The following is a 23,606-nucleotide window of genomic DNA, read 5'->3' as shown; positions in this document are numbered from 1 at the left end:
GGCATCTGGACCTCGAGCCTTGTCAGGAGACACTGACTGCGCCTGACTGTGTAGCCCGGGTTTTACGATTCATAGTTCAGCTTGGGGGCTTGGCCGACTGACGAAGGATGCCATTTGTGGGCCTCTCTTCACTGTCCGCTATCAGGTATATGACAGAAGCGTCAGAAGTACTGGTTCGGCCCCCAAATTAAGCATTCGACATTGGATCTAGAGGATATTAATGCTGTATGCATAGTCGCATGCTCGAACGGACCGGGGATGATCGTTTAGGATGCGAGCGTTTGCGATACAATACGGAGAACAGGGCGCTGTGTTGGCACTGTCGGGTTTAATTAACTTCAAACGCAAGGCCCTGTGCATATTCCAGAATTAGTTTGTGAAAGACACCATTTCGTTCCTTTTGCGCCCAGTCCTCTGGCTAGGTAGATGAATGATGGATTGATCGGCGATACGAAGGAATTGTCACGCTCTCAGGATTCCCAAGATTTCCGATGCTCTGGGCAAAGGTCAGCAATTGATAGCATTCGGAGATATCCCGAGCCGATCAAGTTGAAATATACGGAGTATGCTCAACCTTCCCCATAGTTTCTCGTATTCCACCTTCACCTCCATCCTCCTACTCCATACTCTGTACTATAGACCAGAATGGAGTGCTGTGGACAACGGACCCGGTTCTCCGGGCCCCGAGCAACCATGGAGTGGGTAGTTCTGGGGCATGATGGGTGACACTAACATACCTGATATGATCCTTCGACAGCCACGATCAGGAGAGACGCCAGGGAAACTAGTGACGTTTCGGATCGGAGCGTTTTGACCTACACTCACCTTCCTGATTGGGGGGACAAACTAGGACCATTGCAGAAGGGTGAATCCGTTCCTGGCAGACGCAGCAGGGACTGGAACCCAAGCGATGCAACGTTTGATGTCAGCCAAGGGCGTCCATGGTCGATCCTTTCCGGCCGGGGATGCTGGTGGGGGCCGCCTTTCAAGCCACCCGGTGCCTTCCGCCGCCAAGACTTTCCGCCACGTCTCCGCCCCCAATAGTTCAGACACCTATTGCCTGGACAGGGGTTGCCGTGGTTTCTAACGGGTTGAGGTCATGGCTGTGCCCAACGGTGGTGTCACGAAATGCTGTCACTGCCTGAGTTCCATACCGAGCCTTGCTACCTTAACACAGACATGATATGAAGCGAATTTCCGTCTAATAACCCAGCACTTTTCTTTCCCTTTGTTTTCTTTTTTTCTTTTTGCGACTTTTTATTTCTCTCCTGTTTTTAGATCCTCTTCTCTTTCTCTTCAAAATTCACTCATTACCAACTCTTATCATATCTTTCGTCAAGATGGTGCACCTTACTCCCGCAACCAGTCTCGCGCTGCTCTCTCTCTTGCTCCCCTCTGCCCTGGCAGCGGACAAACTCAGCAACAGCATTGTCGGCTGCAACGATGTTTCCTGTCCCAAAGACGGTGCCGACGACCGCTGCACCGTTGACGATCACACCTTCCTCGGTGTCGGGCTGGCCCGGATCACCGATGCCCCGTCCTCCCTCGAGGGCATCTCGCTCGTGAAGGGCGTTAACGTCTCCTCCGGCGGTGCTGGCAGCGACAACGACAAGCCCACTCGTCCCTTCACCTCCGTCTATTACCTGGGCACGCCGTCAGACGTCAAGACGGACAAGTTGTCCGGATGCGCCGTTATCTTCAACGATCCGCCATCGAGCAAGTTCGACGGCGTCGATCTGGAGGGAAACACGCGCAACAAGACCGATACTCGTGCCTCGTACGGCACCTGCCCGGATGTCGTTGACCAGAAATGTATCGACGCGCTGACCAAGCGGGCCAGCGAGGTCGCGGACGATGCGGACAGCAACCCGTGCTCTGCGCTCGAGCGTGAGCTCAAGAAAGACAACATTGACGATTGCAAGAACCTGGGCGGTGCTGACAATGGCTTCGGTAACTTCACCGTTACTTCCTTCGGTGATCTCAAAACCGTCAGCAACTCCTCGGCCTCCTGCTGGCCTATCACTCCCAAGTCGGATGGTCTGGCTGAGATTGCGGTTGAGACCTCTCACGTATGTTTTTTCTAGATTTGCCTTCCCTCACTACAAACTACTAACAGGGCATATAGTCAAACTACACCTCCGAAGCGCTCATCGACGAGGCCTACAAGATCACGCCCGTCCTGACCGTCTTCGTGTCGGGCAAAGACAGCGCCGTCGACAAGACCTCGTCCCAGCTAACCTGTCTCAAAGTCGTGACAAAGGAAAACGCCAGTGAGGCCGACTCCGGATCATCCAGCTCTGCCCCTGCGCTGGAAATCAGCAGCGGAGTGCGCACTGCAGGGATGGCTGTTTTGCTGGGGGCTGTGCTCGCGGCCCTATAAAGATTAGGCCTGTGAAAACAGCCATGGCGCAATAAGGGGACATGGATGGGAGGGTAGTCAGGCTTTTCTTTCGCTCGCTTTTCCCTCTTCTTTTCTTGCTTTATTTTGTTTTCTTTTTTACTGTGTACCTGCATGGGTACCCTAGCTAGTTTTCGAATATTGATTATTAAGCCACATTCATAGACATGCGAGGTATTTTAGGACCTATCCATTCCCCCACTACTGCGTCATATACCACTTGACAAGGATAAACGCGATTTCTTCGTCCATCGAGCGCGCCCGACTCATGTACCCCATGCGCCACAATCTCACAGCGCAGCCTTATTGAGCGTTGATCACAATTCAGGATTTGGACCCCAGCTAGCTGTGAAACCGCCAAGACCGGCGAGTGAAATTGCGGTGTCTTTTAGGAAATGCCAAGAGGTAACTCTCCGATTCGCTTTCCTTATTGGGCTGAGAGATTAATCTCTCCGGTTAGAACGAATCGCTCGTATGAAGTAAGTCTGGTTTATGGTGACATCGTCGTGTTGGAGGGCGAAGCTTATCTTTGCTTGTAAGTATGTATGTATGTCAGATCAGGAAAATAGATATCTTTGTTGCTTTGAGGCTTGGGGTGGTGGAAATGATGCCATGGATTTCGTCTCTATTTTTGTTCATTCATTGCAAGGGCTTCAAGGGTCTGTGTCTAAGCGAGTCACAGCCTCGCGGACATGCTTCCTCGATGCGACCCTACTCCGCTGTACAGTAAACATGCCACCGGGCTGATTCATGCATTAAACTTAGACCCGGGGATCAAAGACCGAATATTGAGACCCAATGAATACATTTTCAATGTTGGTAGTCAAGAGCTCTTACCTAAATATAAACACCTTACAAGGTCTATCGAATAGCAAGTGCGGTTCAAAGTCTCCGGGCACTGCTTTCGGTTCTGCGCATATCATATGATCCAACTCGTCGGGGCCTAAGTTAACCTGGAAGCAAATCAATGGTAACCAAAAACAGCATTTCCTAAGAAGATGCCCGAGAGCAGCTACATCTTCGATTGATCTGTTAGTTCAAGTTGTCATTTTGATGGTTTCATGTTTTTATGTAGTTGGAACCGGAATACACGGAGAACTGTTGTAAAATATATACCCGCACGATGTAATTATTGACAACGTGACCTGTCACGCCCTAACTACCCCTGCATTGTCTGCTTCTTTTAATGACTGTCTGCAAGTTGTACCCGTAGAAGCGTCTTATTCTAACATCAATTTAGCTTCTCGTAGTTATATTCTGCGTATACTGGAGTCTCTCCAAACCCTTTTCAGTCTACATTGCACCTTACCCGGAGAGGACTGTGGAGACAGCGCCAGCCCGGTACCCCGTAGGACAATCCTAACCGAAATGAGGCACCCCCCTAGCGCCAAAACGTCCAGTTGGGCCAATTGCGTAGCCCATTTACTCCACGATTTCGGGTAATTGGAGATCGGAGCCGAGAATTCTGCGGAGTCGTATACGGAGTACTCGGCGATACGCCCCTTGTCCGACGGATATGAAGATTCTCGAACGCGACTAGTCGATCATTATGAATTGCGATCAACTTCTGGCCATGAATTGTCAGATCCTGCTGCGGTCGATCTCGGTCAATTACCGAGTGTTGTTGGTACAAGGAAGTGTTTTAATCAAGGGAGACTGCCACCTGTGGACTCAGGATCGGGGGTTCATACGGTGTGGATATGGCAGCGTCTAGCAATGGCACAGTATATTATTGATAGGAATCAGGAAAAACCGTATAGCAGAAACATGCTATCAGAGAATCAAACCTCGCATCTTAGAAATCAAGCGATGTGGCTTACGTAGAAAAAGGTGGGGCAGGAACTTGAAATAAATTACCAACTGGTTTGTTAGAGCACCAGGATGCGGGCCACTTTCAAGTATAACATTGCCAAGAAGTCTAGATTAAAGCGCTTTTAAGACAAGCCCGGTCATTCTGAAGCCAAGAGTGAGGCTGATTCTTTGGTGCCAAGATGCTGATCACGAATTCGATATGAATTGCTCGGGAGAATTAGTGTCCTAGTAGTCACGGCTACTTGAAGATGTGTCGTGTATTTTTTGGACTATTCTAGCTTCGAGTGACAAAATTATTGGAAGGATGTTGGAAGGAAAAATGCTCTTGAAATGGCCCCAAGGAATAACCCATAGTCTTAACTCCGCTGATTGCGGGGATTTTATGCATTTATGCTTAGCATGGGTCCTCAACTTCCGGGATTTCCGCGTTGATTTTTTTCTGTCCATGATCGAGGTGTAATAAATGAAACTTATACCGTCGGGATTTTTCAAACCTCTTAACATAAATAGAAGAAGTAAACTTTACGATTGAAAGACAAAAATTAGAAAGTTCGGTGGAAGCGGGAATATATTCCATAATATTGATGTTTTAGTGAGAAGGGCTCGATAAAACCGGTTCTATTTGCTGTAATTGCTTCTCCGATTTCCCCTCTAGAGGGAAGACATACAAAACCAAACTATCCTTAATCCACCACGTGAAGGCATGGAACTGTCCAGTTTTGATTGTCAGAATCAGCATTTAACTCTTGCTAAGAGGCTAGCGAAGGGGGAAAATGCAAGTATTCGTGAAATAGTCCCTCATGAAGACACACAATAATACATTCGTCTAATTCTCTTCCAGAGAGTACTTTACTACGAGAGTCGAGACGACCTCATGAGAATACCAAAACCACCAAGAAGTGCGGAGACCCCAGTGAAAGCGATCAAGGGACCGTAACCGGACCCGTATGCCTTCGCAGCCACGCCTTTCCAGGCATTGTTCTTGAGCAAAGCTTCACTAAGCGGACCGCTGATGACGTTACCAATGCCCCTACCAGTGGACAAGAACCCAAATACGATGCTTGGATCAGCGTAGACACTCTTCTTTCGGACTTCGTTGACGATGGCTGGCCACGTGGAAGTAAATGACCCTGCAAAGAGACCGTAGAAGATACAGAAGATGTAGAGAGGCGCCATAGAGTCGGCGAATCCCCATATTAAGAATACTGCAATGGTGCTTCCAATAGTGGAGGCGAGGATGCAGGTGGTAGCATGGAAACGATCTACCATGGAACCCATGATAACGCAGCCAAATACAGAAGCAAGATTGAACAGTATAACCGTCAAAGCAGCTTGAATGCCACCTGCCCCCAAGCTGCGAGCATAGGTCGGAAGATAGATAGTTGGGAGAAAGTACCCCATGGCTTCAAGGATGTTTCCAGTCTCGTAGACCACGAAGGTCGAGTTCCACAAGAAACAGAAATCCAATGGTCGAGAACGAGAGGTCCGGGAAATAGGGAGTCGAGGTCGAACAAAGTAGAGAAGCGGGCCACCCATCACGAGAAGAGTAATGGACCAAGCTCGGAGAGCTGTTTGATGGCCGAAGCTGTCCAATAGCCACTGCAGCACGAGTGGAAGAATGACACCGGATAATCCAGTTCCAGCCTAGAGAGCACATTAACATTAATATGATTGGGAGGAAGTAGGAGAATGGGTACTTGTACGTACCCACATAACACCGAAGGCAAGTCCCTTCCTTTGCACAAACCAGTCATCCATAAAGACAATAGTAGGCGCATAGGCCAGGCTTGCACCGATTCCATACGCCACGCCCTGAGAAACAATGAGATGTGTCGTATTGCTGGCGAAGGAGCTCAGCGCTAGGGCGAGACACATGATAAGGAAACCCAGTGGGGCAGCCCACAGCTTAAGACGGGGAACTGCCTGAAGCAAAATAAAGGCGACGGGCATGAGCATGTAGGAAATACCCTTGCAAACCCATTAACTAAATGCGCGCATATATCTTCTGTAGAAATCTCACCATTGCGCAAGTGCCGACCATGGCAATGTCACCGGAGCTCTTGAAGGGCTCATGGGTGCTGTAGTAATCCTGGAAAATTCCATAAGAGAACGTGAATCCTATATGAATCTAGTTAGCCAGGGGCTCGAGTCATGGCGAATGATGCACTTACCCCAAATCAAAGCTTCTATCATGAAGCATGCCGTAAGGAAACCCCATGCGCCGCGCCCTCTGTCGACTGGAGGCAAGTTGTCTTCGTGCAGCTCGGCATTGCTGCCTTGCAAGGAAACTTCAATTTGTTCCATGGAGACAAAGTTATTATCCAGCGTATTAGAGCCAGGAAACCACGAGAAGGGCGAAAGAGGATGGCTTTAAGCGGTTTATCTCATGAAAGGGGCAAGCTTTTCCGCCTCCGCCCTTCAGTTGACATGGCGGGGCAAATGTGGAGTCGCTCTAGCGCCATTGTCCCCGCTGGCGGCTTTTATCCAACTTTTTAAGTCCTTTTCAATAATGTTTATCCTCGTCCAAACTCGCTTTATCTACTCTTTAATGTTTCTTGAAGTTTTTTATAGCTGATACGGGGATCATTTCGACGAAGAATTTGTATATTGCGGGTCTTGCTTCAGAAAATCAACAGAGACAAGATATGGATTGACGCCAATGAAAATTATAACGCAGTCGACCTTGGTAGAGGTGCTTAGTTTTTGATAGGGAAAGCGCCCTCCATATAACTAGACGATATCCTCATCCAGTTCTTCCCATTGTCCTCTAGATCTAGTTTGTACATAGTTTTCTGGCATTGTATGTATGTAGTTGACAGGCACCAAGGTATATATCGCGAAGGAGGCCGGCATCTAGTCAAACGATCTCAAGATCAGCTCCACATCTCATTGCGAGAAACATCAAATCTAAAACAATTACGCAGGAAAATCTTAATACAACGCCCGGCTACTCGAGAGTACCTCAACTTTTGGGGGTAGGGGACCTGATGCCCGTTTCCTAAGGCAGCAGATATCCAGTCACGTGGATCTGACCCGTCATATGAGTGGGGCTGTTGGGCTGGTCGCTTCCCCCTTCGATGCTAGTTTCTCTCGAACTTGTCATTCTCTCAACCGCGTAAGCGAGTCGGCCACCTTGGCCGGCTTGGCGGGCCAGCGTATAAACCTACATGATTCTTACACCAAAAATGAAGCTTTTCATATCTAAATTAAACTGTTTAGAAGCCTGGAGTTAGATAGTTGGATTCAGGCATCTTGTACGTATATGTCCAACAATATGACACCGATTACACCGCGGCGGCGCCCGCCGACGTAGCTAACTATCTAGAGGTCCTGTATCACCAGCTGCTTCCTCCGCAGCCTGCGCGTTAGCGAAGGCCTCACGGGCTTCCTGGATTGTGAATCCATCCAGACCATGCATCTGGTGTTGATTGCGCTGTTGCTTTCTTTTTCGTCGTTCAACAGTCTCACGAAGTTGAAGGTTTTCATGCTCTAAGAGAGCCGCCCGATTCAAGGCTATCTCTGCTCCCTTAAATATGTATGATAACGCAGTTTGCATGGGTGAAGCCGGAGAATCTGCTTGTTGAAGTAACTGAAAGATTGTTGACTCATGTTTCTTGAATTGCTTCAAATTCAAAAGCATCTTTGTAATAGTTGAAGTAGTTCTTTGGCTGTTTGGCCGGCTCTCCTCTCTGTAGAAGATGAGGTTATCCAGAACCTTTGTCGGGTCAAAAGGAACAATTCCGGAGGCTTTGAAAGCACTCTGGATATTGGCCTTCTTAAAGGCTTGGATGTGGGCTTCTGGATAGATATCAAGAAAGTTAACTTTATCGATATGATAATATCCTGTTCGTACAAGCCTTTCAATAAGATTGCTGTAGGCGCTTTTTAATGGTGAAAAGCAGACTATATCCAACGGTTGACAGAGATGAGAGGAATTGGCTGGCATGCAGATCGGTATAATATCATATTGACGACATATATCATCAAATTGAGGTATTAAATGGGAATCATGTCCGTCAAGGACTAAGAGGCTATATTGGCCTGTTCTCCGGTTCTTAGTATAAGGAATAAAGTGTTCCTTGAGCCAGTGTTTACCGCTATTCAATGAAAGAGCAAGAGTGGACGCCTTGGATGGAAGCATGTGGAGGTCAATTCTGTGACGGTCTACAAAGGAGCTTGGTATAAGACAAGTTTGTTTATGACTCGTAGTCAAGGAATTTTCCCATGGGGAAGAAAGGCTATCTAGAAGGGAGGATGTAGAGGCTCTATATACTGCCCGAGGCTTCGCCTCAGGCAGGAATGCCTGCAGAGCATCCAGGAAGGTTCCTGGATGCCTACCGGAGGGTCCCTAGATCCTATACTAACTAACCGGAACGTTCCTCCCGAACGTTCCTCCGCACCGAGAAGTTCCCTGGCTTCAGGATGTCACAAATTCCACCAACACTAATAATCTAGAGGATCTGGTTATGCAGATCCAAAGAAAATAGTAGAATATAGCAAATGTTCATTTGTTTCTAGTACGTACGACCACAGGGTGTGGAGAACAGGGCTTCCCGTCCGCTCAGCCGTACTTAAACCACACGCCGGCAGGTTAGTAGTTGGGTGGGTGACCACCAACGAATCCCTGCTGTTGTACGTTTTTTTTGTTTTTGTTTATTTCTATGCTTTAGGGCAATTCACTTCTTTCGTAGTTGATACGAATCCATGGGATTACGTGATTTAGCGGCTTGGCCCGCACACTCGAACCCCTGAGGAACTTCCCCCTTGATCTATCAATAGAAGAGAAGAAGAGATCAATCGTCATGCAAGAGAATTAAGAGCCCTATCATTCAGAAAGCATTCACTCCTTAGTAGGCTACGTGCGTATAGCCGATACAGTGTCATTCTGCCCTTCTTCCCCTGTGCATTTCATAACAGTAGTCATAAGCATTGTAAGTGCTCGCCCTTTTTGGTCGACCCCTTGCTAATCGATCAAGCGGTTCTTTTACGGAATTCGTGGTCGGAGTTTAGCGGTGACTTCGGCAAAACCGTTCAACGAATTAAGAGACTGTCGGCGACCATCGAAAGTGAGGTAGAACTGCGGAGAATGCGAGTCGACAATGAAAAATATCATGAGGTCCTCAACTTAATGGCGAACTTCCACACCCAGCGATCAGAGCCAACAACTACGATCAGGAATTATATTCCCTTCTCGGAATCGCAACGCTTCTGGGGGTGTGAGGATATTCTCTCTCAAGTGGACGCGACCTTCTCGGCCGACAAACAGAGTGGTTCTCTGCGCTCCTTTGCGTTGTACGGAATGGGCGGCGTTGGTAAAACCCAGATCGCACTGCGATATGCCAACTCCTCCCGTGAGAAGTTTGATGCCGTTTTTTGGGTCGCAGCGGATAATTTGATTATCATCGGACAAAGCTTTCGTGAAATCGCGAGGTCTCTTAGTCTCATCCAGTCTGATCAAGAAACTGACGATAATGCTGTCATGCTGGAGGTCAAATCCTGGTTGTCTTCTACAAGTAAGTGCTTGCACAGGGAAGAAACCTTCATGGACAGTCGGTTGTGATGCTAGCTCGGTGTTTAGAGAGTCGCTGGCTTCTAGTTTTTGATAATGCAGACGACTTGAGTGTGATCAAACAGTCTTGGCCAAGTGGCGCGAATGGTTCCATACTATTGACAAGTCGCGACTCTACTGCAGCTTTCAGTGTAGCTTCAGATGGTTGTCACGTCACACCGTTTGACACCGCTTCAGGCTCGGAGGCTTTGTTAAATTTTGTTGGTCTTGACACTAGTTTGGCTTCTAACCTAGAGACAGCCGTCATGATTACCTCGGTCTTGGGAGGGTTGCCTTTGGCTCTTACCTAAATTGGTGGATTCATACTTCAACGATGAATTCCATTAAAAGACTTTCTGGCCCTGTATAATCGAAACTCAGCCGGGGTGGATGCCAGGGGTACAACCAACATGAATTACAATCATACTCTGGCTACTGTCTGCGAAATGTCCCTGAGCAGACTCTCTGGAGATGCAAAGGTGCTTTTAAGGATCCTCGCTTTCACGGACCCAGACTGCGTCCAGGAGTCGCTCTTGACAGATGGAATCCTTCATGTGGCTAGTCCTCTGCTAAATTTTGCCCGCGACGAGATTGAGTAAGCTCATGATGTGTAACTAATGCCCATGTTTCCGTTTATCAAGGGATGACTAATATCGTTTCAGTCTTTTGGACGCCGAAGAGGTTCTACTCCAGGGCGCTCTCATAGATAAAAACAACGACAGTGGTATCATGTCTATTCGTCGACTCATTCAAACTGCTGTGATACGCCGAATGAGTGCCAAAGAACGGCGGGAAATATTTTCGATCCTCGTGGAAATACTTTTGGTAAATTTCCCAGATAGATACAGTGCCGACGTTGGGCACCAGGTTAGTTCGTGTGTTTCGTGCGAAAAAAGCCTACCGCACTTGCAAAGCCTCGTAAAACAGAAAAATGCGTATAAGATCTTCCCTAAGGATAATCAATCCTTTGCTGAGTTGCTTATACGATGCTTTTGGTGAGTATATAAGCGTTTTTGAGATCTGATACAATACTAATCTTTGAAGGTACCTGTACGAAAGAGAAAATTATAGCGTGTCGCCCAGTCTTATGTGAAGATTTCCCTGGGAATGTTCTCGGATCGAAGGTCGCTCCCATACGCTAGTGCAGTTGATTTTCAAGGTTTCATCCACCTTGGTATACGCCAACCAAAGGTGGCCCTGGAAGCCTTTGAGGAAACATACAAGCTCCGTGCAGATATCCTCGAGAGCAAAGACGTTTTTCTTGCTGCCAGCCTAGTAAAAGTTGGCCTTGATTTTACCGAAATTGGTCGGTTACCAGAAGCACATGAAAAGCTGCAGCGGTTGATCGATATACGCTTAGAGCACAATAGCGATCGCATTGGTAACTCATACAGCAATATGTCAAGTCTGTTGCTTCGCATGGGCAAGGCAGAAGAGGCTGAAGTGATACTCAAAAGATGTCCTTCATTGAAAGACTTCACCGATGAGACTTTTCTCAAAACCGGTAACCCCCAGTTCTCTGGGTAAGGAAGCTGCAGGATAGCATTGATATCATAGGACCACGTACTGACTTTTTGCAGAGATATGGTCCTTCTAGCCAGGGTTAGATTAGCTCAAGGACTACATGACGGAGCCCTCAGGTTCGCTTCGAAATCGTTGGGCTTCCGACGGCAATGCTTAGGTGAACGTCTGAAAGTTTGCGATTCGCTTTACCAAGTGGCTACTTTGCTTGAACGAGGAGATAACACCGCCCTAGCTATGTAATTACCCTCCCTAACACTGGGCGTGTGAGGTACTGTCGCTAATTAACTTCAGCCAACTCTACGAGGAATGTGTCAAGATATCGGAAGCTCTCCTGCCAATTGAGGGCCTGCGTCATCTTGCTCGTGCAAAGTACAGATTATCTACTGTTCTAGAGAAGGTCGGTAGGCGTAAGGAAGGCGAGCAATATTTAGAGGATGAACAAGCACTAAAAGTGGGGATATTGAAGGGAGATATCCGTGGCCCCGATACCGAGCCGGGCTTCGAGGATCTTGTCCCATGGATGCTTTGGTAGATAATTTCCCGGGAAACAGCGACACGGAAGCGAATTGTATCGATGAATTTTCGAGCTATCGAGATCTGGATGGCCTTCATAGCTGTGAATGATTTTATACAAACACAACATGACCACAGAATGCGTGACAACTTGCATAGTGCCAAAAATTACCCCAGGTGGCGGGCATGCCGCGCACGTTTACAAAATTTGATAGGATGTCAGAGTAAGCGGAGGGTATCTCCTGTCAGATTTTGGCGATCTTTCAGCCTCGTGTGAAAGTTTCTAATTCGGGAAAAGCTCCTGATGTGATCTTTTAGCTATGTCGACACGCTTACCGCCAACCTGGAGGAAGCGCCGAATACAGGTTTAGTAGTTGAGTTAGCCGCCGAGATGCCTATCAATTCCCGAGGAACCAAACCAAATTCTTGTCCTTGCGCCGGTGGCTGTTCTCTGCCGTGTATCTGAAATGCTATGGGATAGATAAGACAACATGACTACTTATATTATAGGAGCCAATTTTAGAGTCGGTGTCCAGGCGGGATATGTCTTTGCAATACCAAACTCCTCGCCACTCCTCAACATGACGAAACAGTTGCAAAAGATCACGTCTAACTATCGTGCCCGTTCGCATACAGAACCCCGATGACAAGTCTATGGGAATTCCCAATCCCCAGGAGACCGATACTCCCCTCCTTAATGGTCTAGGAAGCGACACCAAGATCCCTTTCCCTACATGGTACAGCGCCTGGCTGGCAGAGCAGTTCAGACAGGTGCCGAAATCATGTTTTGACATATTCCATATCAACCACGACGCCTGCGACGACAAAGCTCACTGGAAATCCTTTGTGGCTGCTTTTGCAACGATCGCTGAATGCATTTTACCATCCAACTCAGTGACTGTTGACGAGATCATCGCTCGTCTCTTTGACAAGGGTCATATGGCAGAGGACGTCCCCAGCGAAAGATCGCAAGACCACCTCCAATTAATCCGTTATTTTGTCTTCTGCGTACTAGGCTGGCAAACTATGCTAATTAAGCCCGTGCCCATAGAGTCGATATCCCAACCAATAACTCATCTAGCAATGGACGAGAGGGACGGCTGCTGCGAGTTTACTTACATGTCATTGCGACAGGACACGCGTGCTTGTGGGCGCGAGTCCCTTAGCGAGTTTTTGATGGGACATGGATTACTCCTTCTATCAAAGAATCTATGCTTGAATGACAATCAAGATGTTCAGCGCTTACTCCACCATGAGCTGGAGATCGACGTCAAAGCGTTCAACGCTTACAATCTGACATCCATAGCAGGCCTGCGCATCAAATGGGTTGACGCCCTAGCTTGCCATCTAGAGTTCAATTCAAGCAGAAAAGAGATCTCGCTGTTTCGATTTCCTTCATTCTGTGAACTCTCTCTATCAGCACATGAATCAACAGGCCAGGGAGCTATACACTCCTGCGCAACGACCAGTATGCTGCGCTGCCAATGGGCAACGGAGCAGGAGATTAACCATTTCTTGATCGAGGTTTTATCTTCCTATGGACTTCTGTTCGGACAAACGAAAAGATCGCGATCGCTTTTTTGCGCCTTAGACCCCTTCGCTCGAACTCCAAAGCCGAACCGGGACCCACTACTGCATAAATTGTGCAATATGAGGTCTTTTCCCGCTGCAGGAATACCAGAGAAAGAGACATATCATTTACCGCATTATTTTCCTATTCTCAGATATCGCATTGTTATCTTGCAGCGATACCTGACGACTTCGTCCCCTAGAACCTGGGTTCAGCTTTGGCGCGATAATCGAAATTCAGCGAACTGGCTTACTTTCTGGGCGGTTATATTTTTCGGGGCATTTGGATCACTCATGGCCCTTCTCCAAGTATTTTTACACCTTGTTCAAACGATTCAGGATGATTGAATATTGGAACTACCTGAGGTTTTAGTGTAACAGACTGTTGAACGGGTGCTTTTAGTCTCTCACGTCTACTTGGAGATGGATTGGAACCAAAGAAAAACGGACCGAATTGATGTCAAAGTATCCCCCTCTCAGCCCAACTCTGAATTACACCGCGCGCTGTGGGCTCATATTCCTTGATTGTTACAATGCCCCCGTCTAGGAAAGTATTCGCTTGACAGAATGCAAGAGGAGGATCCTTCCTGGAGATAACAACATCCCTCCATTTCAACGCCTCCTCGTCAACGTTGGAAAGGTCCTCGTACAAGGCTCGACAATTCTTGATGTCTGCAGTGCAGCGATAGACATGCAGACTCATGAGCATTCGGCCCAAAGACGGCTTACCCTTTCGAATGACGTTCGACCCGTCTATTTTAACTGTCAATTTCTTTCTCCCAGTGTCACATACGACTGTGAACAACCCGTCGCTATCTCGGAGGAGGTGTCGGAAGATTGCATAATGAGCCTATTAGGAGGTCAGAGAATTGGAAGAATGCAGTCAAAACGGAACCTACTCGACTGTGTGCCTGGCCCCATTTCTTTGACATGTTAGCCAGTTCTATCATACGTCTCAATCTTTCAACATACCTTGGTGATGGGATCATAGTTTTCCAGGCCTCGGAGTCCGTCCACTCCTAGCTGCAAATACATGTTGTAGATGACTGTCGTTAATTTATATATTAGACCCTGTTTTCACGAATGAAGAGTTTACATACCATTATCAGGCTTGACCTCACTGTTTGCCGTATACCCGAAGACCTCCAGAATCTCAGGCTCATCCATCAAGTAGGCCCCCACAAGCTCTGCTCTACATTCATCGACGGTAGTTGAAAGATCCTGGAATACCCCGGTCCATGTTTGGCCGGGACGATACCAACAACCGACAGGCTGCTGTGTAAGAGGATTGAGTGGCGGATTGTTGGGATCAAAATTGAAATTGCCTGCTGGGTCCTCTGTGAGAAAGCGACCCGTACCATGTCCGAGTATCTCATGCAGCACGACCCAGATATAGTAGGAATGAAATCGATGATTCTTGAACGTGTCTTGCTCGGACTCGTCTACCATATGCAGCCCTCTGGCACGGACACGCTCTGCAACCATGCGGTTCGAGAAAATAATGTTCTTGTAACCGACCTTTTGGCGAATGTCATTGTACTAGAGAAGATTAGCAGTTGATGTAATGGCACAAGAACCAACTCACGTTCGGAAGATTTATTCCGGGGAAGATGATAGGGAAGATGATACTGGAATTATAAGCAAGGCCTTGTATTGTTAGCTTGATCATGCATGGTAGTGTTGTCACCTTACTCTGAATGCTGGAAAAGTCGGGAGGTTCAAAGAGATCTTTCTCAAAAGCACCCTTCCTTTCGTTCTGGTCTACCCAAGGCAGTTTGTAGACGAATGCGTCGGCCTTACTTGCAAGTCCAGCAAGTATTCTTGTCTCTGCTGGGTCGGGAATCCCTACAATTCCTTCATACTCGGCACGCACTCCCAGTGGGTCTCTGTATGGCTCAACAAACCCAAGCACGGTCTCCACGGGTGGGGCTTTGTCCTTTACCCAGATTTCTTGGGCGTCTTTATATGTCTGTAGCTTACCAGATTCAAAACTCGCTATCAGAGCTTCCAGCATAGCTTGCTGTGCCTGATTCGATGCGAATTCTTTGGCTTGTTGAAGACAGTTACAAATTTGACTCAACTCGTCTCTGTGGTCACCTTTTACCAGTCTAATGCTCCGACCCACACTGGGGAGTAATTCACTCCCCTGCAAAGCATATCTGGCTTCTACAGTAGATGCCTGGAGAATATCATAGGCGAATTCATCTGTATCTCCGTTTCTTCTTAATCGTGTGTTCTCAGGCAGAATATCCGCGTCTTCCATGAATTTGGAGATAGCAGCGATATCGTCTGAAGATCCTAAGACGTCATCTCCCAGGTAGTATGTTGACTGGGTGAGCTTTCCAGGGGGGCCAAGGCTACTAGGCACTTTGGCCAGCATTGGGGCTTTGACCCTTGGTAACAGTTCGCTGGCGTACGGGGAGAAGGAAGCTAGCCTGTCAAGACAATCTGTCTTAATATCCGGTGTGAACTTTTGATCACCGGAGCCCTATCTGAATATTAGACAGTCAACTTCGCACCCGTCGAGCTCCACTCACAAAGTAGTTTCCAACGTTGGATAGAAACATTGCCGCATAATCGAGAAAGTTCTCCAACTCATGCGGCTGCACGGAGCCTCTCTCCGTTATCTGTTCCCAAACACCATCACAGTCTCGATGCAGAGCCATGATGAAATCGAATATATCATTGGCTTCGGGGGACACCTGCCGAAGGATGATTCTAGTACCACTCCATGCAGCCCTTCCCGCGAACGGTTAGCTGTCGATTCTCCAAGCGCGTGGGATCGGTCTCATGTCGTACTTGGCCATGTGATGGGCATACAGCTGATGCTGGCGGTCCAACCCGTGGAAGGCGGCCGCAACCGATAGTGTGTAGATCTGGGGTGCGGCCATGACTCAGTCAACTGATCCTTCCAACGCCCTGGTGTGAAAAAAATGAGGCTATTGCGATGCCTTTATCGTGATGTGATGTAATTAGCTCGGAGGCCGGGAACAACATTAGTCCGTCCGAGGCTCATATTTTGCAGAGGCCACAATCCTCTTCTAACACTGAAGCACTCAAGTATCTCTGTACTCTAGGCTACGTTTTAGATAGAGTATTACTTCATTCATTTTGCATTCTCCTTATGGCTTAGGCCTCGTACAGTTCGGACCGATCGAACTCTACCATTCCTCTGAGCTTAACCACTTCATATCGCTTCATCCCGGTGAAATGCCTCGCTCATGTGACCCGGCGAGGTAAACAACAGGGATTTCCAATCGTGAAAAAAGATAGATGACTCATGCTGCACTGATTGGTTGGAGATAAGGTCACGTGCAGATCTCCCAAACAGGAAATACCCGTATTTCTTTTGCCTTCCCCTCTTTCTCTCTCTTCCTCCCCAGTTCATCACTGCCATCAGCCCTTTCTATGTCAGGCTTTGATCGCCTGTCATGAGTGGTGGCCTCAATATCGCCTCGAACTCATGCTTTTTGCTACCTCGGCCCAGTAAACCCTTATGTTCGTGAACCAGCATCCCAGAACAATTGGCAACGCGACCATAGCCTGTAATCAACGTGTATCAATTCAACTGCGTCAAATCGGGCGGCGCAGGGACAGCTGCACACTTTGCTCTATCTAATCAGATGATAATACCAATACAGGACTCTGAATATTTCTCATCATTTGTGGAAATGATCAAACGGAGAAGATTCGCTCAAACAGGGGTCCAAGCCTGTGACAATATATCATCTTGAACAAAGGATATTCTGCTGGCAATGAAACCCCTTGGATTCCACGAAGAAAAGAAACCGATCAACATTATCGTTCACTCTTCCTGCCAATGGCAATCATTGTTTCATTGCAACCTGACGTTGGCTTGTGATGGCCAATGGCCACGGTGACCCTATGGGATAAGCTCCATTCAACACAGTTACAGTCTTTGTCAAATCCATCCCAGGAGACACCCCTCAATGATAGCTGTTCTATCACTCCCCCGTCTAGTCCAAATCTCCGAGGTCTGGAATGATAGAACCGACCACGCCCCCCCTCATTTACTCACTAAGGGTTGCATTCCAACCCCCGTTCGGGATGTGATGTCCTCCCCTGCAATGTGAGGATCAAGCTGTGATTGGGGGCACGGCTTATCAGGCGTGAGATCAGACTTCCGCCCAAGCTTGTTGGTCGGTTTCAAGTCACATTGCGCCTCCATTAATCTGGTCATCCTTCCGTCTAGTTGACAAAGGGGTCATCTTCCTGCCGTTAAGCCAACACAGTGTCACATGTTCCGTTGGACAAGATTTCTCTTGAAGTATAATCGCTTGGTACTAATCGTGGGAAATACATTTCTTCGTCGATTTCTCGATCGGGAAAATGCAGTTGAAGGCCAAATCCCCCCTCTTCCAAGACCGCGACCCCTGCTAGCGCCCATCCGGCTCATGTGGCTTGACCGGTAATCTCCTCACGCAATCTCCGTCGTTACATCGGTAGTTGGATTGACCCCAGGAACCAACATGCTGTCGGACCAGTCCGATTCGCTAGTGATCTGATTTTCTTCTTCACGGGAAACATCTAGCGCGAGGACTAACCTCTAGGACATGCAAAGCACATTGCATTTTGGCACATTTCCCCGATCTCCCCTGGGCGGTTACATACATACATACTTCTTTTGGATTGCCGATAGTAAATCAATGTTGCAGAGACATTGTATCTGTCGATGCGACATCCCATTTCAACTCTCCTCACCTCCACTGGTTTATTTTACCACTTGAAGCAATGGCCGACAGGCCCAAATAGGGTTCTCACATGGGTTTCCGACGGCCTATTCCCAGGTTTCACAGCATATTGACAGGAGGGTGGTGTCACCCGTGGGATCGGCACGACGAGATGGCGCATTACAGGCATCATGGTGGAATGGAACCCTGAAGTATACTGTGATTGTATCTGAAGTTATCCATGCTACCTGACCATGTGAGGTCGCCGTCGGGATCCTAAAACCCAGAGTTACAATGAACATACCCTGGCTCATCTCATGGACGAGGACATAAAAGGAGGCGTTTTTCTGCATCGGAATGCTGCTTTGTTTCTAAGACAGTCTCAAGCCACGATCACTTTACGACCGACTATCTTTCCTTGATCACCATGCGCTTCACTACTCGTGTTGTTTCTGCGCTTTCTCTCGGACTGGCATCTGCCTGGTTTGCGCAGTCTGCGGCTATTATCAAGCAGACGACTAGCAACATGGATCTGGAAGCTTCTCAGGCATCGGGGTACCGCTCCGTTGCATACTTCGTCAACTGGGTTCGTACACCAGACTCATAATTGCCTCCAGCTCTTCACTGACTGATACAGGCAATCTATGGCCGGGGTCATAACCCTCAAGATCTCCCGATCGATGAGCTCACTCATGTGCTTTATTCATTTGCTAATGTGCGCCCCGAGACCGGCGAGGTGTATCTCTCCGACACCTATGCCGACCTCGAGAAGCACTATCCGGATGACTCTTGGTCCGAAGATGGTAACAATGTCTACGGATGCGTCAAGCAAATGTATCTACAGAAGCAGAAGAACCGCAACCTCAAGGTTCTCCTATCGATCGGAGGATGGACTTACTCTCCGAACTTTGCGAAGCCTGCAAGTACTGAGGCTGGACGCAAAAAATTCGCCGACTCATCGGTGAAGCTGTTGCAAGACCTCGGATTTGACGGATTGGATATTGACTGGGAGGTAGGTGGTCATAATCTTCTACCTTTTTAAGAGACACTGAGACTAAACACATCTACGCCGGCAGTACCCTGAGAACGACGACCAGGCCAAAGATTTCGTTCTGCTTCTCAAAGCAGTGAGATCGGTATGTTACTATCCCTGATATCCGCTCGATCAAACTCAGCTGACCCGTCAGGCCCTGGATGCATATAGCAAGGAACATGCAGAGGGTCAGAAATTCCTTCTGACCGTGGCTTCTCCCGCAGGTTAGTCCACCTCCACAGTTCCCAGCTACACCTCTAGCTTCTCACTGACCTCCCTTCTCACACTTCCAGGCCCCCAAAACTACGAAAAACTGCACTTCTCCGAAATGAACGAACAGCTCGATTTCTGGAACCTGATGGCCTACGACTACGCGGGCAGTTTCTCCAACTTCACCGGCCACCAAGCGAACGGCTACAACGACACATCGAACCCCAAGAGCACACCCTTCAACACCGAGCAGGCCGTGAACGCCTACATCAAGGGCGGTGTTCCCGCCGATCGAATCGTTCTCGGCATGCCCATCTACGGTCGCGCATTCGCAGGCACAGAAGGCCTCGGCAAGACCTTTGACGGAGTCGGCGACGGAAGCTGGGAAAAGGGTATCTGGGACTACAAGGTGCTGCCGCAGGCCGGCGCAGAGGAACATGTCGACGAAGACCTCATCGCAAGCTACAGCTATGACTCTACCAAGAAGCTCCTGATCAGCTATGACACGCCCAAGGTGGCGAAGTTGAAGACCGAATATATCAAATCGAAGGGTCTGGGCGGTGGTATGTGGTGGGAGAGCAGTGGTGATAAATCTGGCAGTGATAGTTTGATCTCAACGGTATTTTATCCTTCCTTGTTTTCTGAATTCTTGACATGCTGACATAACGAATAGGTAGTAAATGCACTCGGCGGCGCCAGCGCGCTTGAAAAGGTCGAGAATGAACTGGACTATCCTGTTTCGGAATACGATAACCTGCGCAAGGGAATGGGTTCAGACTGAGTAATGGAGGGCTTTGGGATCTGGGAGACTACTCTGGAGTAGTCATTTGCCCTCGCGGGGCCGAGGAAGATCATTTTCAGTTCGCTTATTTATTTATCTGCCATGCACAGTTGTCATTTTTGTCTTCTATCTAATTCCAACTTATCTTTTTCCTCCAACAAACTGACGCGGAAAGAAATGAATAACCGTCTTCAAGGTAACTAACCAGGAGCGTGCAGTAAGACTCCCCCGAGGAAAACAGGGATGCCCATCCCTTGCAACTTGCCCAACCCAGCCAGCCCCAAATGGCTTGCCACTTCTGCACCAAAGTCTACGCCAGGCGCCAATCAGCACAGAAGCGAATATTCCTCTCACCGGTGGCGGACCACAAGATTTGTCTGCATTTGTGTTTGATCGACAAGTCATCCGCTTGGTTTTAGGGGTGGTTTGGCTCGGGTGATGGACGCCGGAAGTTAACCCCGTGCCAGAGATTGTTGGAACGAACATGTGGGACAAGTGTCTGACTATGAATATTGGTTCGTGATATATACATACAATATGTGCATATTATCATTGAACAACTTACTTGCGTAGAGTATATACGTTTCCTTTTACGGAGTATGACCCGCTCAGAATGTACCTAACTAGATGGGGTAAGGCCTCAGGCACACTGACCAATGGCGAGCAGATACTCCCCCGTCATTCCCCACTATGTACACTAGCCCGCTTGGTGCAATGGTAGCACGCCTCACTATTCTTAACCGTATTGTTACGGAGATCGGATGCCTACCGGAGGGTCCCTCGATCCTATACTAACTAACCAGAACGTTCCTCCGCACCGGGAAGTTCCCTGGTTTCAGGAGGTCACAGATATGGCCCCCAGCTTGACAACCATCACTTCCCCTATCAAAGCAGCTAACAGCTCAAGTTCCTCACATATCCGTATGATGGCTGAAGGCGCGTGCAACTTCGTATATGGGTCGGGGAAGTTGAAAACGAAGTGCATTTGTCAAAGAGGCCTTGTCCCTCAAGGTTGTGCTAATAACGAATATGCTAAGTGCGAAGAATGCGATCACATTATTAAAATTCACGAATCCGCCACAGGTCACCAGAACATCGCATCAAACCATGATCTAGGCCCACCCATCAGCAACACTATTCAGGAGCAAGGTTAGATTATATCTCTACAGTTTGCGTGCCATAGCTGAGATTTAACGACGATAGATTTTCCACCGGATCACCTCTGCCCTAGGCAGGACACAGTATCCAAACTCATCGATCTCATTGATTCATTCCCCATCATCCACGTCAGAGGAACTCCTGCTAGCGGGAAAACAGTATTGGCAATGCTACTTTGCGACGCTCTGAAAAAGCGGGGGAGACCTGTCCACCTTCTCGATGGCTGGGAGCGACCTCTCCAAAGTTTCGCAACTTCTCCATCAGACCCCTGGGGTGCATTCCGCAATATGCTCTTACAAGAATTTCCAGACGTCGCTATCTCATACAACCTCGGCAAAGAAAGTGTGCTCATTGTGGACGAGGCGCAGATGTCATACGGAGATATGATTTTCTGGAACAAAATCATCAAGGAACGAATGGATGATGGTTTGGGCTTCAAGATACGGATATGCCTCTTCTGTACCTATGGGAGTCCAAGGACCGCTGTGGAGCGCCAGGAATTTGGCTATACCCCTCGCAACTTTGGCCAAGCACAACGCGTTACACTCACCCCGCAGTTAGGCATCGACTCGCCACAAATTGGCCTTTTCTACACTAAGTCCGAGTTTAATGATGTTATATCCCGTATAATCCGATACAAGTTTATCGAGTCATTTACTCTTAATAACGATGCCAAACGCTATTTGTTTTCGCTTACGGCTGGGCAACCTGGGGGCTTAGAGTCGGTGATGTCCTACATCTACAAAGTATGTTTCATTATGTTTCCTACTTTAATAGTCGCTTGGGTCTAAGCCTGCTATAGATTGAGCTATATAGCTAATCTTGGTTTAGGAATATCGTCACGCCTTGAAGCATCGAGAGATATCTGTGATATCTGAACAGCATGTTGTCGATTGCATCGAACGTGATGAAAATTCCACTTTCCGCCATCTAATAGTTTGCTCTGTTGGTCGCTCTTTTGTCCCACGAGAAGCACTGGCCCCAGACGTTGCGCGTATACTTTCCAACATTGTAGCTGAACAAAGTATTCCATGGAATGGGGCACCAGCGTTACGGACATGTTATAGCAATGGTTGGATTTACAGGATGCTTACGAATGATGACTGCGAAGAAGTTGCCATTTTTCCATCACGCCTCCAGGCAAAGTAAGTATCTTTTATACCACATTCCTTGGTTTATGCTAAGTAAAACGTTAGATGGGTCGAACACATTATCGGGAATCAAAGGAGCCCCTTACCGCCGCGTTATACCAACTTACGTCAGCTATGCTTGGAGATTCTAATTCGGTTTTCAGTCATGAATCTCAAGCACTCCACCGAAGGCAAAAAATTGTCAAATGCAGCTCTACCTCGACCCGTCGAAGCACAGTACCAAGATGAGTTCTACAGGGTATCTTGCGATGTGGCAGGTAGGGGTGTGCCAATCTCTAGCGAGTGGTCAAGCACGAGCTCTAGTAGAGTCGATTTCTGGATACCTGAAAAGAAGTGGGCGATTGAGTTACTTAGAGACTACGATCGCGTGGAAGATCATCTTCGGCGATTTAGGAATGGAGGAAAATACTACGAATGGCTTGAGAACAGAGCGGTCGTTGATTATATCGTGATTAACTGTGCAACTACCCGGCCAACTCCTGCTCAAGGTTCGATTTTTATTGTTCCATCTTTCTTTATACTGCTAACAAATATTATAGCTAACCCCGATCCGAATCTCATACATGCTATTTTCGAAAACGACTACAAGGAAGTACAGATGTTCTGTCATGACGGGACACCCTTAGGATCTGCTATCCGTTTAACGAACTAAGAATATCCAATTTTTTCTGCCTAATTAATTCTGTAATGATAGCAGGAAGTTTGTTTTAACAGTTGCGTGGCGTTCTTCTTTCTCTTAATGCTTATTATGTTTGCTGTACCCTTAATATCTCTAGCAATAACCATATCCTTGACGTCCCGGTCGTTTCCTACCCGGCCAACACCATCCATACATACATAGGTAGAGTTCTCCAACCAGCTAGCAACCGCGCAGGTGACCGTGGGCGGCGAGTCCGGTAGCACAGAATCCGGTCAGCGTAGTGAATGACGAGGCGGCAAAGGCGGCCGTGGCGGACAGCCAAGACCGCAGGAGAAAGTAGGTCCGCACTTAGACAAATACAAGTGAAGTCACCGGTGAAATATATCCTTTTCTCCTTGCGTCTCAGTTGTCCTCATCCGTTCTCGTATTTATCCCTTTCTTGATTTGTCTAGGGCTGTCTCTCGTTCAGGGTTGTAATTTATGATAAAAGGCTTATGTTAGTTCTGCTCTGTTTTCATTGAAACACTGCTTGATCAACGAGCCAACACTCTCGTTGGACGACGAAAACAAAGGGAAAT

General features: G+C 47.9%; 6 protein-coding genes across 6 annotated transcripts; 3 read left to right on the top strand and 3 right to left on the bottom strand.

Annotated features, from left to right (window-relative positions):
- Positions 1–1,340: 1,340 nt before the first annotated feature.
- On the top strand, positions 1,341–2,380 carry KD926_000277 (uncharacterized protein; the record flags this gene model as incomplete). The annotated part of the gene is made up of 2 exons (XM_053104217.1): positions 1,341–2,069; positions 2,126–2,380. 2 exons carry the CDS (start codon positions 1,341–1,343, stop codon positions 2,378–2,380), a joined length of 984 nt encoding a protein of 327 aa, XP_052952463.1.
- A 2,682-nt stretch (positions 2,381–5,062) lies between these two features.
- KD926_000276 (uncharacterized protein) lies at positions 5,063–6,514 on the bottom strand (the record flags this gene model as incomplete). The annotated part of the gene is made up of 4 exons (XM_053104216.1): positions 5,063–5,854; positions 5,918–6,178; positions 6,231–6,328; positions 6,382–6,514. The coding sequence occupies 4 exons, from the start codon at positions 6,512–6,514 to the stop codon at positions 5,063–5,065; spliced, it is 1,284 nt and encodes a 427-aa protein (XP_052952462.1).
- A 1,009-nt stretch (positions 6,515–7,523) lies between these two features.
- KD926_000275 (transposase) lies at positions 7,524–8,351 on the bottom strand (the record flags this gene model as incomplete). The annotated part of the gene is made up of 1 exon (XM_053104215.1): positions 7,524–8,351. The coding sequence occupies one exon, from the start codon at positions 8,349–8,351 to the stop codon at positions 7,524–7,526; it is 828 nt and encodes a 275-aa protein (XP_052952461.1).
- Positions 8,352–13,824: 5,473 nt separating this feature from the next.
- On the bottom strand, positions 13,825–16,255 carry KD926_000273 (dipeptidyl peptidase III; the record flags this gene model as incomplete). Its single annotated transcript, XM_053104213.1, has 8 exons — positions 13,825–14,214; positions 14,264–14,287; positions 14,337–14,410; positions 14,465–14,903; positions 14,950–15,011; positions 15,057–15,852; positions 15,902–16,103; positions 16,164–16,255. 8 exons carry the CDS (start codon positions 16,253–16,255, stop codon positions 13,825–13,827), a joined length of 2,079 nt encoding a protein of 692 aa, XP_052952460.1.
- Positions 16,256–18,482: 2,227 nt separating this feature from the next.
- On the top strand, positions 18,483–20,079 carry KD926_000272 (glycoside hydrolase family 18 protein; the record flags this gene model as incomplete). The annotated part of the gene is made up of 6 exons (XM_053104212.1): positions 18,483–18,641; positions 18,693–19,067; positions 19,132–19,191; positions 19,243–19,312; positions 19,382–19,917; positions 19,972–20,079. 6 exons carry the CDS (start codon positions 18,483–18,485, stop codon positions 20,077–20,079), a joined length of 1,308 nt encoding a protein of 435 aa, XP_052952459.1.
- A 761-nt stretch (positions 20,080–20,840) lies between these two features.
- On the top strand, positions 20,841–23,040 carry KD926_000271 (uncharacterized protein; the record flags this gene model as incomplete). Its single annotated transcript, XM_053104211.1, has 6 exons — positions 20,841–21,029; positions 21,117–21,228; positions 21,283–21,983; positions 22,069–22,382; positions 22,434–22,876; positions 22,928–23,040. The coding sequence occupies 6 exons, from the start codon at positions 20,841–20,843 to the stop codon at positions 23,038–23,040; spliced, it is 1,872 nt and encodes a 623-aa protein (XP_052952458.1).
- Between the last annotated feature and the right edge of the window lie 566 nt (positions 23,041–23,606).

This window comes from Aspergillus affinis, assembly GCF_023601865.1.
Source record: "Aspergillus affinis strain CMG 70 chromosome Unknown NODE_107_length_126409_cov_88_547494, whole genome shotgun sequence".
NCBI lineage: Eukaryota > Fungi > Ascomycota > Eurotiomycetes > Eurotiales > Aspergillaceae > Aspergillus > Aspergillus affinis.
The sequence above is the reverse complement of the archived record's forward strand: the minus strand, read 5'-3'. Positions and strand labels throughout refer to the sequence as shown.